Here is a 20,612-nt window from a genome sequence, read left to right on the forward strand (position 1 = left end):
TTTTTAAAACCACCAAGTTACAGTAGATTTTGCAAATCTTAAATGAAGAATTCTGGTAATGTGTCATGGGTATCTTTTATTTATTTTCTGTTCATTTTCTCTAGCTCTGCCCATTTATAGCATCTTCCAGTTCTAAAGAAAGAACTCTAAATTTCTCTCTGTCCAAATATTATATGACATGCTGACTTTATTTTTTTGTTATTCCTAAAATTTACCAGATTTAAAATACAATGAAAGAGCGCTGAAGATTTTTTTATTCTTGAATTCAAGTTCCATATTTATTATTATCTGATTGCACAAATATACCTGATAAAAAAGTGTTCTCCGGTCCTTGCTGCAAAGCATGTAACACAAGGCCTTTTCACATTGCCGTGTAAAATGGGAATTCTCAGGAAATTTTCCCGGGAACCATCCCAAGAACCAGTAGTGTGAAAATGTCAGCCAGAGAAAATTACCTGGGTCTGCGGCCCTGGACCCGGGTAATTTTCCTAGGTCACCTTCTCCCTACAGTGTGAATTGGTAAATGGCCAAGCAGGGGAAGTGCCATGATGTCATATAGGTGATTAAAATAAAGAATCATACTGTGGCGACGCATTTCTTCATGGCGAACTGGCCCCACCTGTATTGCCACGTGGCGGGGCAGCCATGGGGAAATGGCGTCGTCAGAGGTTTCTCTCTGACTCCAGCGTCCCTTCCAGCGCGCACCCTGGGCAGCGATTATGATGTCACAAGGCACCAGGTGACTGAGCTCATGCTGCCTTTAAAGGGGCGTGCTGAATTTGAATAAAAACAGTCGTTAGAGACCCTCAACGTGGTGGCTGTGTTTCTTCCACTGGTCACACCACCACAGTGGTGACGCCAATGGACCAAGACGTTTTTCTGGACTCAAAACACCATGGATTCAGCAGAGGTTAACGCTGTCTTCATCAAGCTTCTCTCCCCTTTTGGACCCACTGACCGAGAACGTGGTTCAGGCAGGCGGAAGCATAATTTCAACTCCGCAACATCTCCTCAGAAGCCACGATGTTCTCTCATGTCGTGAGTGCTCTGGACCAAGATACGGCAGTGAGGGTGGACGACATCATCCACAACCCCTCAGCTATGGGCAAATACACAGCCCTCAAAGACCTGCTGCTCGTAACTTTTGGGCTAAATCCCCAGCAACGGTCTTCCAGGCTCCTTCACCTAGATGGGCTTGGGGACTGACCACACAAACAGTCTCCTTCATGTTACGGAGAGATCCACCGGCTGCCGATTCCTGGTGGACACAGGCTGAACTCAGCGTCCTTCTCCCCCACAGCATTAGAGACTCACACCCGATCTCGAGGTCCAACCCTGCGGGCGGCCAATGGCTCCACCATCAGGACCTATGGCACCTGCAGGGCACAGATCCAGATCGGGAAGGAGAAGTTCCACTGGAGGTTCGTGGGCACTGCACTGTTAGGGGCTGATTTCCTCAGAGCTCACAGGCTACTGGTTAACATGAAGGGGAAAAGGATGGTCAACACCCGAACGTTCCACTCCACCCGACTTGACACAGCAGAAGCCTGCAGGCCCAAATTTGCCACCGTAACCACCGTCAAGGACAAGTTTGATGAGATCCTCCACGAATTCCCCGCCATCTTAGAGCCACGGTTCAATGCCGCCCTGCCCCAGCATGGGGTCTCCCACCACATCGCCACACAGGGCCCCCCGCTGCACGCTAGACACAGACAGCCCGAGAAGCTCCAGCAGGCAAAGGAGGAGTTCTCCAGGCTCCAGGAACTGGGAATCATCCGGCACTTGGACAGAGCTTGGGCATTGCCACTCCATATGGTCCAGAAATAGTCCTGGGGCTGGAGACCGTGTGGGGACTATCATCGGTTGAATGACGCAACAGCCCCCGACGGGTACCAACCTCCACGGGTCTTCTTCAAAGTGGAACTCGTGCGGGGATACCATCAGATCCCCGTGCATCCAGACGACATGGGTAAGACAGCCATTATTATCCCTTTCGGCCTCTTCGAGTTCCTGCGTATGCCTTTTGGTCTGAATAACGTGGGCCCAAGCATACAAGTGCCTCATGGATGCGGTTGAAAAAGACTTGTACTTTGCATTCATTTAGCTGGACAATATTCTCATTGCCATGAGAACCATGATGAACACAAAGCCCACTTCCACACATTCTTTGCCCGGCTGGCGGACTTTGGCCTCAAGATCAATGCGGCCAAATGCCAGTTCGGCAAGGAGTCCCTCCAGTTCCTGGGGCACACCATTTTGGCGGCTGGAGCCAGAGAAGGTAGCGGCTGTTTAATGATTCCCCAAACCTTCCACCCTGAAAGGCCTCCAAGAGTTTGCAGGGATGGTGAACTTTTACCATCGTTTCATCTCCGGAGCCACGTGCACCATGTGCCCATTGTTTGCGCTCCTGGCCACCAAAGAAAAGACTTTATCATGGTCAGAAGAGGCGAACAGGGCTTTCATCATGAGGTTGATGCCAGTGCCACATTGCTGGAGCACCCACTGGAGCCGTGGACGCCTCATCTGCGGGGGGGGTTCCTGGAACAGTGGCTCGATGGACAATGGCGCCCGCTGGCCTTTTTCAGCAAGCAGCCCCACCTGCCGGAGCTCAAATACAGCGCTTTCGACCGGGAGCTCCTGGCACAGTATTTGGCCATCTGCCATATCCGCTACTTCCTTGAGGGCAGGCCGTTCACAGCCTTCACGTATCACAAGCCCCTCAAGCACTGGTGATGGCCAAGGATCCGTGGTCCGCCAGACAGCATCGCCACCTCTCGTATGTGTCTGAGTTCATGACCAGCGTCCAACACAGGGCCGGCAAAGACAATATAGTGGCGGATGTGCTCTCCCATCCAGCCACCAACACTCTTGCGCCCGGCCTGGATTACGAGCAACTGGCTCAGGCACAGAGGAACGATGCAGAGGCGCAACCTCGCAGAACGCTATCTCGGCCTCAAACTCAAGGATGTCCAAGTGCCCAGCAGCCTGGACACATTGCTCTGCGATATCTCAACAGGCATGCCGAGCCTTGTGGTCCCGCCGCACTGGAGGGCGAAGGTCTTCATTCAGTCTGATCCACGATCTCTCTCACTCAGCGGTAAAGACAACCGTGCAGATGGTTGCAGTGCGGTTTGTGTGGCACAGGCTGAAGAAGGAGGTGGCGGAACTGGCCAAGAACTGTACCAGGTGCCAGACCTCCAAGTTCCAGCGACACACTTGAGCCCCCATCCAGAACTTCGACCCGGCAGTTCGCAGATTCCAACACATCCACATTTTGTTTTTTTAAATTTAAAAAAAAATTCTCACTGTGAACCATATCAATCAAAATACGTACAAACCTTTCCCTCTTAAATATACACAATGGCATTTTTTCCCCTTTTTTCCCCCTACCTTCCCTCCCCCCCTTCCCACCCCCCTCCAAACCCATTAAGCGTTCAACATATACAATACAATAAACCATTAAACAATGTCATCACACATTGAAAATAAACAGGAAAATTGTGTCATCTACTTTTACACACTGGATCAAGTCATTTTATCATTTTAAGGGGTGGAGATCTGAGGCAAGCCCTCTCTGTTATGTTCCATGTATGGTTCCCAAATTTGTTCAAATAATGTGACTTTATTTTTTAAATTATATGTTATTTTTTTCCAATGGAATACATTTATTCATTTCTATGTACCATTGCTGTACTCTCAGGCTCTCTTCCGATTTCCAAGTTGACATTATACATTTTTTGCTACAGCTAAGGCTATCATAATAAATCTTTTTTGCGCTTCATCCAGTTTGAGGCCTAATTCTTTACTTATATTATTTAGAAGAAAGATCTCTGCATTTTTTGGAATGTTGCTTTTTGTGATTTTATTTAATACTTGATTTAGATCTTCCCAAAACTTTTTCACTTTCTCACATGCCCAAATTGCATGTGCTGTTGTTCCTGTTTCCTTCTTACAGTGAAAACATCTATCTGATAAATTTAAGCATATTTTCCAAAACATCTTTGTTAACTCTTTATTGATATATCGAACTTCCAAGTCCTTCATTTAGTTCATTTTTTGGGAATGGGCAGAAGTGCAATGTAAATGGTGAGTTAGTGTTCCAAGTCATGGTGATCGCTTGTCCTCAATTTTCTTGTATTGCCTAATGAAGTTGTTGATTTTTTTGTATTGTGATGGTCTTCTAATGGTTTGACTGATCATTTGAATAGATTTAACTGTAAATTTTATTCAGCTGAAGGCATAATATTCTGCTCTTTGTCAATAAGGTAGATTTAGTTTTCAGTTAAAATCACTGATGGGAGAAATCAGCATCACTGCAAAGTGAATGAATTCCATATCTGACAATACATGGGCATTCTCTCCTAATATTCTGGATTCCCTGAATAATAGGTATTGGGCCTTGGCCAAACTAGTCAGTTATGAGTGATTGACTGATATGTAATTTACCCTTATATGCACTCTTCCTGTCTGACTTAACTGTGCTCTTTCAAAACGTTTTTGCTACATGAACATGCAGGAAAATATTGGATGTCTGTAGAATTTAAAAAAAATCAAAAATCAACTCTTAATATTATTAAGTATTTGTGTATGTTTATTCCTACTGTGATGGATTAAACTGACTCCTCATGGAGGTTTGATATGTTGTGATGGTCTTCCTTTTTGTAAAGCTAATACACAAGTGTCACATACTGTAGATATCTTGCCCATAAAATTACTTCATGCCAATTTTTTTTCTAAAAGTGGTATATTTCACTTAATTGTAACAAATCATATTTGAATGTCAAGATTATAGCAGATAATACCAAACTGTGGATCCTTGCCTTCAGGACAGGCAGTTATAGTTTCCTTTCCACCAGTTTAACAACTTTTTCAATTGTTGATAGAAACTGAAGAGTAGTAACGTTTACATCTTTAAAGCATTGAAAGTGAATCCACATGTGCAAAAAGAAATATCAAAAGCCAATTGAAATGTTGTCGACAAAAGCATTATGGCTGAAAAGTGAAAAGAAGTACTTCAACCCTCATCCATTTCATGCATTTTTCACACTGTTCCTCAAGAAAGATGCACCTGAACTCAAGAAATTAATGCGGGGGGGGGGGGGGGAGGAGGGGGATGGACATCACATGATGCCGTGAGGGATGACTCGCAACCTCACGGCTCCCATGGGATTCGTTAAAAAAGTGCCTAATTAGAAAAGTTTTTTTAAAAGAAAATTACTTTAAATTTTGTATAAAACATCGAACTAAATATTGCGGATGTCACCTAAGAAAGAAAAATATCACCTAAACTAACTCCTACTTAAAAAGTCCAAAGACAAGAAGAAAAAAGAAACTGGGCTTACCTTAGCATCGAAGCAGGCAGCTGAGGTATTCTCTGGATTCGCCAGTGAGGACCCAGGAGAGGAACCTTCCTCCAGAGCCTTCTTCATAATTTTTGAGTCAACTCGTAAAGATGGCACCAGATGAAAAACTAAAACTGCGTTGGGCATGCACGGTACAGAAGAACAGAAGGTTGAAAAAACACTCAAGGTCTCTTAAAGGGGCAGTCTGGCATGTCAACGTTTGAAGGATATAAAAGCCCAGTGGAAGAAGCTTCTGAAGAATATGAAAGTGAAGAAGATACATCAAGTTCAGAAAAGGAGCAGGTAATAGAACAAGCTTTCTGATTGCACATTCTTCCAGAAACATTTTCCAAAACGTTAATTACGGTTAATCCTAAAAAAGATAAAGATCCATTAAAATCAGCTTCATATAGACCTATTTCATTGTTAAGTGTTGATTATAATATTGTGGCGAAGATATTAGCAAATAGAATAAATGATTGTCTTCCTGAATTAATAAATATATATGAAACGGGTTTTGTTAAAAATAGGCAAACTTCTGAAAATATAATTAAGTATAATCCACTTAGCACAAAAGAAGAAAGATTTAAGTGTTGCAGTTGCACTGGATGCAGAAAAAGCTTTTGATAGACTAGAATGGGACTTGTTATTTAAGGCTTTAGGTAAGTTTGGCTTTGAACTTAATTTTGTAAATTGGATTAGACTTCTTTATAAAAATCCTAAAACTAAAGTAATAACTAATGGACAGATTTCACAATCATTTAATTTGAGTAGATCAAGTAGGCAAGGATGTCCTTTATCTCCAGTTTTGTTTGCTTTGGCTATAGAACCTCTTGCACAAATTATTTGTATGGACTAGCAATTGAAAAGTTTCATGGTAAATTAAACCAAGCATAAGATTAGTGTATTTGCACATAATGTGTTGGTATATTTAATTCAACCACAATTATCCTTACCTAGACTTTATAAACAATTAATAGATTATGGAAGCATTTCAGGTTATAAAATAAATTGGGATAAGAGTGAGGTAATGGAATTAGTACTGGGTACAATGTCATAAAGATATTCAATTTTAGTGGACTGATACTGGGATTAAAAATGTAGGAATGTGTACAGATAATTTGAAAAAATTATATAAATTAAATTATATTCTATTATTTAAGAAAATAAATTAAGATTTGAAAAAAATGGATAAACTTACATATAACTTTAATTGGAAGGGTTAATTGTATTAAAATGAATATTTTTCCAAGAATTCAATATTTGTTTCAGACTTTACCAATTTCTGTACTGTGACAGAGTATATAGATATGTTTTTGGGAGATAAATTGGGAAAGGTTTGTTATTGTAGGTCACATATAAGCACTTTAAAACTGTTCTTATCTGAAATACTGGAGCTCTGCTAATGCTAGACATATCGGCCCCACAGACTTTGCAAGAGCTTTGAAGAGTACCCAAGAGACTTCACTAATGGATTGTTGTTTACAAAAAGGTAACAGATGAAAGAGCTTGTTGAAGCTGCAGACAGTCTGGAGGGGAACCTGCTGTTCTAAGAGGGTCATGTGGTTTTGCAAGTAGAGAGAGTCACAGGCTTTCTCTCAGAGAGAGAGAGACACACACACACACAGATCACTTCTACAGTGTTACAGTCAGCAACAACAGCTGGGACTGGAACAGTACAAGCTGGCAAGCTTGTGGAAAACCCCATTTGGAAAACAGGTTGTGAGTTCTTAGTTCAGCCTGGTCAAACCCCTTGTGGTTCTTACAAGAGGAGAGGACTGGCTGTCTAATGTTTCACTTGGAATAAGAGAAAGAAGAAGGAACTCTATGGTGACCTGAAAGAAAGAGGTTATCATCCGGAGAACCCTGAGAGGGCAAGTTTCTTCGGCAAGACACTGAAGTAGCCGGGTGTCCAGCGTACAATAAATCTCTCTCTGAAAACCGACAAGAACCTTCCTGAGCGGTAACCATTTACCTTTCAAGCACCAAAGCCTGGTGAACTTTATAAATATTAAATTCTGTGCACGGTATAAGAATTGCCTGCAACCAGTGAATTTGGAGGAGTGAGAAGTGAAATTGGGCTATGAATCAAAGAACTACACACATTATATACACGTGCCCTTAGAATTAGAATGAGGTTAGTTAAGTCAATAGGGATAAGTTAAAGTGTGATTCTATTTTCATGTTTAAAAATAATTAAAAGCAACTTTTGTTCAAGTAACCATTTGTCTTGGTGAATATCTATTGCTGCTGGGTTTTGGGGTCCTCTTGGCTCGTAACATTGCCTCAAAAAAATTTTCAGGATTTAAATAAACAAGTTAGGAAATTTCTCTGGCATGGTAAGATAGCAAGAATATTGCTAGAAAAATTAACATGGAAATATGAATTTGGCAGACTAAAACTTCATAATTTTTTTTTTTTAATTTTTTTATTTTTCACACCATAAATCACATTAGCCATGATATACACTATTTCTTTTCACACATATACAGTGACTTTTTCTCCCCCCCCCCCCTTTCCTCCCAAACCACCCCCCCACCCCCCCCTCTCATCCATTTTAGGTATACAATCTAGGTTGCATTAAGCCAGTCAGACAATGTTGTCATTCAACAAAATTACACCAGAAATTCTACTGAGTCCATTCTTTTCTTTCCTTCTCCTTCCATCAACTTAGGTAATGTTTGTCCCCAGTAGGTTTTCGCTATTGTATTTAATGTAAGGCTCCTATACTTGTTCGAATATTTCAATGTTATTTCTTAACCAATATGTTATTTTTTCTAATGGAATACATTTATTCATTTAAATTTGGTAGTTTCTTCCTTTTAATTTGGTTATGTATTCCATTAATATTTAAAGACATATAGTTCAGCGTAGCCCTTTTATATTTTGTTTATCTTCTCTTTCCGTTTTTCCATCATTACCTTTCCTCCTTTTCCATTTCTGTTTTCTTATTTTCAACTCTTTATAAGACAACATTCCTACAACATCTAACATTTTCCTTATTCTCCTATTTCTATCTTATTTATCCCCAATCTCCCCTTCACCTCCTGAGTTGTCCTTTATCCCTTGTCGGACAACCACATCTCCCCTCTCCATTTGGATTTGCGAATCCACTCGCAAGCGTCAACTGATTTTGCAGTGACCGCTATTTCCCCCCACCCCGCCTCCCCCAGAAAAGATTTCACTTTTCATATGTCACAAAGGTCCCTCTTTTAATTCCCTCCTTATTCTCTCTATTCCATTACCTTCCCTTATTAATTCTTGTCTATACTATCTATATTTTCCTCTAAGTACAGATACATTCATGTATGCTCATTGTCTCTATTCACTCTTATACCTCTTTACCTGCATACATATCAATCGTGATCATTTTTACTCTCATTACCCGTCTTCATCCCTCAGTCTATTTTTGTCTTTACCCACATACATATCAGTCGTGATCATTTTAACTCTCATTACCCGTCTTCCTCCCTCAGTCTATTTTTGTAATTGTTCTGCAAATTTTCGTGCTTCTTCTGGATCCGCGAATAGTCTGTTTTGTTGTCCTGGAATAAATATTTTCAATACCGCTGGATGCTTTAGTATAAATTTATACCCTTTCTTCCATAAAATCGCCTTTGCTGTATTGAACTCTTTTCTCTTCTTTAGGAGTTCAAAACTTATATCTGGATAAATGAAGATTTTTTGCCCTTTATACTCCAGTGGTTTGTTGCCCTCTCTTACTTTTTCCATTGTCTTCTCCAGTACCTTTTCTCTTGTAGTATATCTTAGGAATTTTACTACAATAGATCTTGGTTTTTGTTGTGGTTGTGGTTTAGAGGCCAATACTCTATGTGCCCTTTCTATTTCCATTTCATGCTGTAGTTCTGGACATCCTAGGGTCTTAGGGATCCACTCTTTTATAAACTCCCTCATATTCTTGCCTTCTTCATCTTCCTTAAGGCCCACTATCTTTATGTTATTTCTTCTGTTATGGTTTTCCATTGTATCTATTTTTTGAGCTAGTAGTTCTTGTGTCTCTTTAGTTTTTTTATTAGATTTCTCCAATTTCTTTTTTAAGTCTTCTACCTCCATTTCTGCTGCTACTGCCCGCTCTTCCATCTTGTCCATTTTTTTTCCCATTTCTGTTAAGGTCATCTCCATTTTAATTATTTTCTCCTCTGTGTTGTTTATTCTTTTTCTTAAATCCTTAAATTCCTGTGTTTGCCATTCTTTAAATGATTCCATGTATCCTCTAATAAGAGCAAGTATATCCTTTACCTTGCCTCTCTTTTCTTCTTCTATTTCACCATACTCTTCCTCTTCTTCTTCCTCTGGGTTGACCATCTGTTGTTTCTTTGGTGCCCTTTCCTCCTCTTCTATCTTGTTTCTATTGTCTTCTGTGGTCTCTTCTTGCTGCAGGTGTTCTGCAGCTGTCGTTGCCGGCTGTGGAGATCGACTCCCCAGCTGGTCCCCCCTCCCGTCGGTGTGTTTTTTTTCATTCGCATCGCGCATGCGCGAAACTTCGCGCATGCGCGGTTGCGCACTTTTGTTCGGCTCTGCGAGCCATTTTTGTAGTCCATTATTTACCGACCTGAGGGAGCGGGTTTCTCTCTCCGCAGCGGGCCTCTTCGGACAGGTAAGGCCTTCACCTTTTCCCTCCTTTGTCTTCTCTTCCTCTCTTCTTACCGTTGCTTTCGACTTTTCTTTTTTTGTCGCCATCTTCTTTCCACCTTTATACTCACTTTTCTGTAACTTTTATTTCTGTGCCTTTGTGTTTTCTCTTGTTTTTCCCGACTTTTCTGGAGAGGGCTGGAGTTCACCGTCCGGCCACTACTCCATCGCGTGACCTAAAACTTCATAATTTTAAGAATTATTATAAAGCAGCATGATTAAGGTTTCTTGTTTGCTTATTTGGGAATATTAAACCATCATGGGTGGAAATTAAGTTAAACAAGATTGGAGGAACTATACCTGAGGAATTTATTTATAAATGGGAACTGACAGAGATGCTCCATTATTGAAATATTTGATTAATATTTGGAATAAGGTTAAATTAGAAAATTATGGAACATTTTTTGTCATCAAAAATGCTATTAATTAATCCTCAATTTTTTCAAAAGAAAATCCTTTTTTAAATATTTGGTATACTAAAGGAATTTCTAAAATAGGGGATTATTATGAAAATGGTAGAACAATTAAGAACGATATCCTACTTAATACACTTTTTTTATTTTCAATTAACAGCCTACTTAAGAAAGAAATTAGGACCAGATATTGTATTAAAAGATCCTACAGATTTAGAACAATTGATTGTTGATGGAATGGGCAAAAATTTTATTTCACTAGCATATCTGATGTTACAAGAAAAAGCACCTAAATTAGGTTTATTTACGTCAAGAGAATGAAGGTAACAAGATTTAAATATATAATAGATCAACAAATTTGGCCAAATTTATGTAAAGAAGTTATGTCTAATACAATTAATGAAATATATAAATTACTTCATTTTAATTTTTTACATCAGTTATGTTGCACCTCAGAAATAGAATAGATGGAAATTGAATACATCAGATCATTGTTTTAGATGTCAAGATATTGGAACTTCTATTCATTCTAATTGATCTTGTTCAAAAGTTAAAACTTTTTGGATTTCTATTAGTAAGTTTTTACAACAAGGTACAGGTGTTATTTTTCCATTGAACTCAGAGATATTTTTGATGGGAAAGTTTGAAAATATAATTTCTAAACTACGTTATCAAATTTTCAGTTGAAATTTGTTAAATTAGCTTTGGGGATAGTAAAAAAAATGGACTGCTGTTACTTGGAAGTCAGATATTTCATTAACATTAGGAAGATGGCAAACAGAGAGTTAATGTTATATTCCATTAGAAAAAATTACAAATAATTTGAGAAATAAATATTCTTTACAGATTTGGAGCCCATATGCTCGAACATTGGGTTTGAAATTATAAATAATTCCTTTGAATCCTCTGGACTGGAGAAGTCTTCCCATAAAAATAAATAATGTTTTCCTGTGAAATGTTTTTGGGATCTTTGAGCATTTTCTGAAGCAATCCAATTCAGTATATAATTATATTCATTATGAATTTTAGTAATTTAGATGTTTTTTTTAGTGGGGGTAGTAGGGGTTGAGGATTAGGAGGGAGCATTTAGTTAGGGATTTTTGTAATTTTTTTCTCTTATCTTTTATATAAATCAACATATATTTAATCAAATTTTATAATAATGTGATATATGGTCTTTGTTGCTTGTTATATATGTGTTGCTCTTAAATAAAATATTTAACAATGAAATTAGTGCAACATTCTTCTTCTTTGGCTTGGCTTCGCGGACGAAGATTTATGGAGGGGGTAAAAAGTCCACGTCAGCTGCAGGCTCGTTTGTGGCTGACAAGTCCAATGCGGGACAGGCAGACACGATTGCAGCGGTTGCAAGGGAAAATTGGTTGGTTGGGGTTGGGTGTTGGGTTTTTCCTCCTTTGCCTTTTGTCAGTGAGGTGGGCTCTGCGGTCTTCTTCAAAGGAGGTTGCTGCCCGCCAAACTGTGAGGCGCCAAGATGCACGGTTGAGGCGTTATCAGCCCACTGGCGGTGGTCAATGTGGCAGGCACCAAGAGATTTCTTTAGGCAGTCCTTGTACCTTTTCTTTGGTGCACCTCTGTCACGGTGGCCAGTGGAGAGCTCGCCATATAACACGATCTTGGGAAGGCGATGGTCCTCCATTCTGGAGACGTGACCCATCCAGCGCAGCTGGATCTTCAGCAGCGTGGACTCGATGTGCAACATTAAGCCATATTTAACCCTTAGGCCTCTTCACCATTTAGTAAGATCATAGTTTATCTGATCTTTGCCACCTCATTATATTTTCCCAATAATCCTAACTCCTCTGCTATAAAATCCATTAGTCATGGAGCATTGTATTGAGCTTACACCAAGACTAAAGCATGCATTTCCACCAATTCCTTCTTATTTTCCTTGAATTTGCTTCCTTCCCCCCCCCCCCCCCTCCAATTTTACCTCTCAGCCACAAGTGGCTGAGACCCCACTACTCGGAAAGGAACAGCATGTACGTAAATGGCTTTAGATGAGTGGGGGTTGCACAGACCCACCCTCTTGACATCCCTTCTCTGATCCAGCGGCATGGTGAGGTCCAAGACGGCTGGGGGAAGAATCTCTTGCAGTGTATGGCTGGGCGAAGCTTCAATGCAAAGGATGCTCTTTTCTGCTTCACGGCATATATTTGCTAGATAGTCATTGACCCTACAAGAGGGTTCGTCCGCCCTTTGATAGGTCTTGTTTTTTTTAAATCTTGCAGGGTATATACCCACCCTCCACACCAGGCACGCCTGGTGGGGAACCAGTTTAGTCGCTGACCACTCAACCAAGTGACAGATAGTACTGGGCTACATGGTACCCAGCGACACTAGGCTTTCGCGCAAACAGAGGAACCACTGACATGGTCTTTGCCCTCAGACAGCTCCAAGAAAAGTGCAGAGAACAAAACAAAGGACTCTACATCACCTTTGTTGACCTCACCAAAGCCTTCGACACCGTGAGCAGGAAAGGGCTTTGGCAAATACTAGAGCGCATCGGATGTCCCCCAAAGTTCCTCAACATGATTATCCAACTGCACGAAAACCAACAAGGTCGGGTCAGATACAGCAATGAGCTCTCTGAACCCTTCTCCATTAACAATGGCGTGAAGCAAGGCTGTGTTCTCGCACCAACCCTCTTTTCAATCTTCTTCAGCATGATGCTGAACCAAGCCATGAAAGACCCCAACAATGAAGACGCTGTTTACATCCGGTACCGCACGGATGGCAGTCTCTTCAATCTGAGGCGCCTGCAAGCTCACACCAAGACACAAGAGAAACTTGTCCGTGAACTACTCTTTGCAGATGATGCCGCTTTAGTTGCCCATTCAGAGCCAGCTCTTCAGCGCTTGACGTCCTGCTTTGCGGAAACTGCCAAAATGTTTGGCCTGGAAGTCAGCCTGAAGAAAACTGAGGTCCTCCATCAGCCAGCTCCCCACCATGACTACCAGCCCCCCCACATCTCCATCGGGCACACAAAACTCAAAACGGTCAACCAGTTTACCTATCTCGGCTGCACCATTTCATCAGATGCAAGGATCGACAATGAGATAGACAACAGACTCGCCAAGGCAAATAGCGCCTTTGGAAGACTACACAAAAGAGTCTGGAAAAACAACCAACTGAAAAACCTCACAAAGATAAGCGTATACAGAGCCGTTGTCATACCCACACTCCTGTTCGGCTCCGAATCATGGGTCCTCTACCGGCACCACCTACGGCTCCTAGAACGCTTCCACCAGCGTTGTCTCCGCTCCATCCTCAACATCCATTGGAGCGCTTTCATCCCTAACGTCGAAGTACTCGAGATGGCAGAGGTCGACAGCATTGAGTCCACGCTGCTGAAGATCCAGCTGCGCTGGATGGGTCACGTCTCCAGAATGGAGGACCATCGCCTTCCCAAGATCATGTTATATGGCGAGCTCTCCACTGGCCACCGTGACAGAGGTGCACCAAAGAAAAGGTACAAGGACTGCCTAAAGAAATCTCTTGGTGCCTGCCACATTGACCACCGCCAGTGGGCTGATAACGCCTCAAACCGTGCATCTTGGCGCCTCACAGTTTGGCAGGCAGCAACCTCCTTTGAAGAAGACCGCAGAGCCCACCTCAGTGACAAAAGGCAAAGGAGGAAAAACCCAACACCCAACCCCAACCAACCAATTTTCCCCTGCAACCGCTGCAACCGTGTCTGCCTGTCCCGCATCGGACTTGTCAGCCACAAACGAGCCTGCAGCTGACGTGGACTCTTTACCCCCTCCATAAATCTTCGTCCGCGAAGCCAAGCCAAAGAAGACATGGTACCAGTAGCACTCCAACAAGTGACTTGACAGTTACCACTCAGTTGCACACCAATTTACAGCAGCCAACTAACCTACAATCCTCCCTATCTTTGGGACTTGTGAGGAAACCAGAGGAGCTAGAAAGAAAAACATAGTCACAGGGAGGTATCTCAATCTCTATACAAGCAATAACGGATGTCAGGATTAGAGAGGTAAAGCAGCAGTGCCATTAATGCTCCACTTTGTTGTCCCATTTATCTGCCTTTGCCTATTATTTATAGAAAGACAACATAGCGATCTTGGATAGAAAATTTCAAGATTTGAAACAATTTGAGAAAAGAGATTCCTCCTCTTTGAACCATAAGTAGCTGCCACCTTATCAAGCCCTCTCGGAATTAGGGATGTGGCTATGCAAAGGACTTGGGCAGATGTGTTTAGATCGAGCTAAGAAATGTATTGCAATTACTTGGAAATGCCATTCCTCTCTAAATATAGCACAATGGACTGCTGAGATGAATAGTTGCATACCTATGGAAAAAATTACATACAACTCAAAGAACAAATATATTAAGATATGGCAGCCATATTTGGACCATATAGGGGCCCAATTGTAATTTTAAATGCATTACTAAAAAGGATAATAATAAATGTTGCTATAGTATAAATGCAAGTGACTTCCCATTATATAATTTTTCATGATCAACATAAATGTGAGCCCTGACAGTATGTGGATTAATACTGTGAAAGGGAGGGGTAGTTTGTTCTTTTGTAAAGAAAATATCACACACACACACACACACACACACACACACACACACACGTTAATTTTTTTTTTCTTTGGCTGGTTTCGCGGACGAAAATTTATGGAGGGGTATGTCCACGTCTGCTGCTGGCTCGTTGGTGACTGACAAGTCCGATGTGGGACAGGCAGGCACGGTTTCAGCGGTTGCAAGGGAAAATTGGTGGGTTGGGGTTGGGTGTTGGGTTTTTCCTCCTTTGTCTTTTGTCAGTGAGGTGGGCTCTGCGGTCTTCTTCAAAGGAGGTTGCTGCCCGGCGAACTGTGAGGCACCAAGATGCACGGTTGGAGGCGATATCAGCCCACTGGCGGTGGTCAATGTGGCAGGCACCAAGAGATGTCTTTAAGCAGTCCTTGTACCTTTTTGGTGCACCTCTGTCTCGGTGGCCAGTGGAGAGCTCGCCATATAACATGATCTTGGGAAGGCGATGGTCCTCCATTCTGGAGACGTGACCCACCCATCGCAGTTGGGTCTTCAGCAGCATGGATTCGATGCTTGCGGGCTCTGCCAGCTCTAGTACTTTGATGTTGGTGATGAAGTCACTCCAATGAATGTTGAGGATGGAGCAGAGACAGCGCTAATGGAAGTGTTCTAGGAGCCGTAGGTGATGCCTGTAGAGGACCCATGATTCGGAGCCGAACAGGAGCGTGGGTATATATATATATATATATATATATATATATATATATATTATAAAATACTATAGTTTGTGTGTGTAAATCTTGGAGAGTTTTTGTATGTATATGGAGGGAAAAAACAAAAATAAAAAATTTTTTAAAAGCCATCTCAGAATCTATTTCAATAAAGGTCACTGAAACTCAAATAATGTGTCCCGATTCCATTGAATTCTTATTTGTAAGATTGTGGAACAAGTCCTGTAATATCACAAGAATCAAGTTAGAACACTAAAGCTGGAGTACTCAAAGCAAGGAGTACCTGGTAAGAGTATACTTTACCAGGTTGATTAACCAAAGTCCTCTTGAGTGCTTAAAATTAATGCACAATACATTCAATGGGTAATTCTGTGAGTTTAAAGGGATTAATGAGGACATAATGGGGAGATTGAAAATCTTAGCTTGTTTTCCCTTGAGTTTGTATACATCTGGATGATCTCAAGTTGTTTGAAAGTAACTATCTGATAGAGTACGACAGAAAAAAAGTATTTCCTCTGAAAAATCTAGCAGAAGAGCAAATCTTTACAATTTGAACTTGGTCATTTAGCAATGAAATTAGAAAATGCTTTTTCTCATGAAAGGTAGCAGAAGTACAGAATTTACTTCACCTTTTCCTTTGTTAAGATTATTAATGTATTGAATTGTGATGGTGAAAACAAAATTAAAGTGAGGATGAGCTTAACTTTAATTAAAAGGAAAGCCTCTGACTTGGGTGAAAGCAGATCATTTACAATAGGATGTTCCATTCAACCCTAAACTTAGTTTCACATCCCCATCCTCTCCATATCAAATTGCTGCTTAACTTCTTTGCTGCCAACATTTTAATATTTGCTTTCCTGCTTTGAACTTGAAAATTCAGGGAGCATTATTGTCTTTCTATTCATGACCTTTAGTGAATTCTTTATCCTATAGCTGGCTCTCCACTCAGCTGTGGATCACCTCGAAAACAGCAACTCATACATATGATTGCTCTTCCAACGACTGCAGCTCAGCCTTCAACACTTCAGTGCTGGTCAAAAAGCTACATACTCTGGACCTCTCCATACCTCTCTGCAACTGGATCCTTGACTTCCTCATCGGAAGACCACAGTCAGTATGAATTGGAAACAATGTCTCCTCCTCACACAGGCGCACCTCAAGGATGTGTGCTTAGCACACGGCTCCACTCATTATGCACTCATGACTGTATTGCCAAGCACAATTCCATGCTATCTACAGATTTGTTGGTGACACCACAGTTGTCGCCAGAATCACAAACGGCAATGAGGAAGCATACAGGAGGGAGATGATCAGCTAGTTGAATGGTGTCATGCCAACAACCTTGTGCTCAATGTTAGCAAAACCAAAGAGATGATTGTGGACTTCAGGAGGAAGTCAGGGGAACATGACCCAGTCCTCATCGAGGGCTCAGTTGTGGAGAGGGTCAAGAACTTCAAATTCCTGGGTGTCAACATCTCTGAGGATCTGTCCTGGAGCCTCCATGTTGATGCAATCTCAAAGATGGCTCGCCAGCAGGTATACTTTATGGGGCGTCTGAGGAGATTCATTATGTCACCTAAGATACACAAAAACTTCTACAGGTGTACTGTGGAGAGCATTCTGCCTGTTTGCATCACTGTCGGGTATAGAGGCACCAACTTACAGAAGAAAAAGCTCCAGAGGCTTGTTAACTCAGCCTGTAACATCACAGGCACCAAACTTCACTCCATTGAGGACATCTGCCAGGGATGGTGTCTTTAAAAAGCAGCCTCTTTCCTCAAAGACCCCCACCATCCAGGCCATGCCCTCTTCACCCTGCTACCATCAGGAAAAGGTTCAGAAGCCTAAAGATAAGCATTCAGCGGCACAAGGACAGCTTTTTCCCCACTGCCATCAGATTCCTGAATAATCAAAGAAACTGCCTTATTTTTTGTGGACTATGTTTTAATTTTGTTATAAGGTGGTTTATGTGAATGTTTGCACTATGATGCTACTTCAAAATACAAAATGTCATGACTTGTTCATGACAATTAATTCTAAGACAAACTGAAGTTGATTATTTGTTAACTGAAGATGGGGCAGCACAGCTGGTGTAGCAGTTAGAGCAATGCCTTTACAGCGCCAGCATTCAGGACTGTTTTGAATCCTGCACTGACCGTAAGGAGTTTGTATGTTCTTCCCATGTCTGCATAGGTTTTCACCAGGGTCTTCAGTTTCCTCCCACCCTTCAAAATGTACCAGGGATGTAGGTTAACTGGGTGTAAATTGCACGGCACAGGCTCGTGGGCTGAAATAGCCTCTTACTGTGCTGCATGTCTAAATTAAAATTTAAAAAAATGTATCCTGCCCTATTTATCACTTGCAATGGTTATGATGTGCATTGACTATCTGCCACTTAATGCAGCAAGTGTAAAATGATGAGACTCTAATCCAGCCCCCTTGGCAATCACATCTGTTCCATAGTGTGCATTGTTGCAATGGAAAATGTGAAGGACAAGTAATATTAAATGAAATTAGAAAGAAATTCCAGAAGTTCAACACTATATATTCAACTAAGATGGGGAAGTCAGTGTAATTAATTATTTAATATATGAACAATATATAAATAGGAGATCTCTTTTATACATTCATCCCCAACTAAGACTTTTGCTCTTTGGTTTTGGCCTGTTATAGCATGACCTTTGGACACCATCTTACTTTCTGGGTGTTCCCTCCAATTACATCTTCAGATGTTTTTGCCACTATTAATTGAGCAAAGCCATTCCTGAATGCATGTGATCAATTTTTAAGAATAGGTTTTCTGTACACATGTGGGTGTTCAAAAGGAATTGGAGGAAATTACAATTTTCAAAATGTGTTTGCCATTGAAATTTTTTGGCCCGCAATTTTGAAAGTTTTCCATATTCAGATTTACTGTCAGAGTATATACATAACATCACATGCAACCCTGAGTTTCTTTATCCTGTGGGTGAGGCAGAATTACCACTTATTGGTAATGCAAAAAAAAACTGTATAGAACATATATGTGAACAAATAAAGAAATGTAAACAAACTGTGTAGAACAGAGAGAATTTAAAAAAAACTCAATAGAGTGCAAAAGTAAGAGTCCTTAAATGAGTCACTGATTGAGTTTGTTGTTGAGGAGTCCGATGGTGAAAGAGTAGCTGTTGTTCCTGAACCTGGTGGTGGAAGTCTTGTGGCACATATACCTCTTTCCTAATGTAGCAGCAAGAATAGAGTGTGTGCTGGATGGTGTGATTATTGCATTGCCCGTAGATGTTCTTGATGGTGGGGAGGGTTTAGTCTGTAATGTCTTGCGCTGTGTCCCCAACCTTTTGGAGGGCTTTACACTCAGGGATATTGGTGTCCCTTACTGGACTGTGATGTAGCTGGTCAGCACACATTCCACCGCACATCTGTAGAAATTTGCCAGGGTTTCTGAAGTCATAACAAACTTTCCCAAATTCCTGAAAAAGTAGAGATGCTGTTGTGCTTTCTTCACAATGCCATGAGTGTGTTGGGTCCAAGATGGTGACTTCCAAGAACTTACCTCTGTAGTTGGTACATTGCTTTAATCAAATTGATTTTTTTTTAAATGTAAACCCATTCATTATTCACTCTGCTTTGTTTGAAAATGTTCATCTGTCTTAGCTATCCACTATAATGTATATGTAACATATTTGCTACTCTTTTGTTTTTGATCTTTTTGAATATTACAGTATATAAAAGAAAATGTGAAAAAATTATAGACCAATCTGTTTGCCCACAGATGAAAATGCACAATGGCTATTTTTGTGTGAATGTGAGCAATTAATGTTGAACAATAGATAGCCAGACAAATTTGCCCTGGATTAAAAGCAACCTCTTGTGTGCATATTGGTCATTATGCTGTTGTTGGCAATGTCAAATGATTTGCACAAGTAATTACTGTTTTAAAGCTGTTACATTTTTTACACTTTCGAAATGCTTTAATTGAACACATGCATCATTGTTTTAAAAGCCAACCAAATGTACTTTAGATTCTTAAACGTCCTTTAATTTCTGATTTATAGATTACTTGTTGAACGAATATTTGCACAGTATATGGTGCCGCACAATTTGGAAACTTCAGAAAGGATGAAGTGTTTATACTATCTTTATGCAACCTTGGACACCAATGCTGTGAAGTAAGTTTTAAAATTGGTTTGACAAAATACCAAATGTATGATTCTGAGTTATTCACTGGTAATTTCTTTGACTTCAGTTTTCATAGGGGCACTTTTAGAACACTTTTACACAACCTTCCTGTGTTGTGGAGTTTGTCAGATTTATATACAATTTTAAATATATATATATATACACACATAGTTAATTAGAATTTAATCGTATTCCATTCAGTCTAATGAGCAAATTCTCAAGGTTTGAGAATTTATTAAAATACTTCTACCTTCTGAACAAGCATCACATAGATTCAGAGATTGCTGTACTCCAGCTGTCCACAAAAATGAGCACTGAAGTAAAAGGACATGTGTTTTTCGACCTAAGGATTAGGTTCCTTCTTCAGAAGGGGGCACAGCATTACTGGCAATAGTTATTGTTATTGCGAAAACAACCTGAAAAACACTGAATTCAAGAAGTAACTAGCTGTGAAATTCTCCTGCTCCATTGAATTATGGAGGCTGCTGGCTTTCATAAGGTTGAACTGAAATTTTCCAACTGCATCACATTATTTTTTTCATTTAAATTGCAAATTTCCATTTGTTTAAAACCTATCAACTGTTGGAACAGTTTGGCTGTGTTTAGAATAGAGTGTTAAACTCCACTGTGAAATGAATTTGGTGCGATTTTACTTCCACTATCTTTTGGCACTTTGACACAGCCACTGAACAGCAGGAAAATTTCTGCTCTGGTGGGAGTGTAAAAATGTCCCATAATTTTTCCACTTGTACCCCTACCCATTTTTATACAG

The 20,612-nt window shown here is 40.7% G+C and overlaps 1 protein-coding gene across 8 annotated transcripts in view; it reads left to right on the forward strand.

Moving 5' to 3' along the window:
* Window positions 1-20,612, forward strand: part of pds5b (PDS5 cohesin associated factor B) — a 275,445-nt gene that overhangs the window by 142,705 nt on the left and 112,128 nt on the right. For all 8 annotated transcript variants that reach the window (XM_069891626.1, XM_069891625.1, XM_069891623.1 and 5 more), the window contains one exon: window positions 19,717-19,830. In XM_069891626.1, coding sequence (XP_069747727.1) covers window positions 19,717-19,830 — 114 coding nt within the window. The remainder of the gene's footprint in view (window positions 1-19,716; window positions 19,831-20,612) is intronic.

This window comes from Narcine bancroftii, chromosome 7 (genome assembly GCF_036971445.1).
Source record: "Narcine bancroftii isolate sNarBan1 chromosome 7, sNarBan1.hap1, whole genome shotgun sequence".
NCBI classification, from domain to species: domain Eukaryota; kingdom Metazoa; phylum Chordata; class Chondrichthyes; order Torpediniformes; family Narcinidae; genus Narcine; species Narcine bancroftii.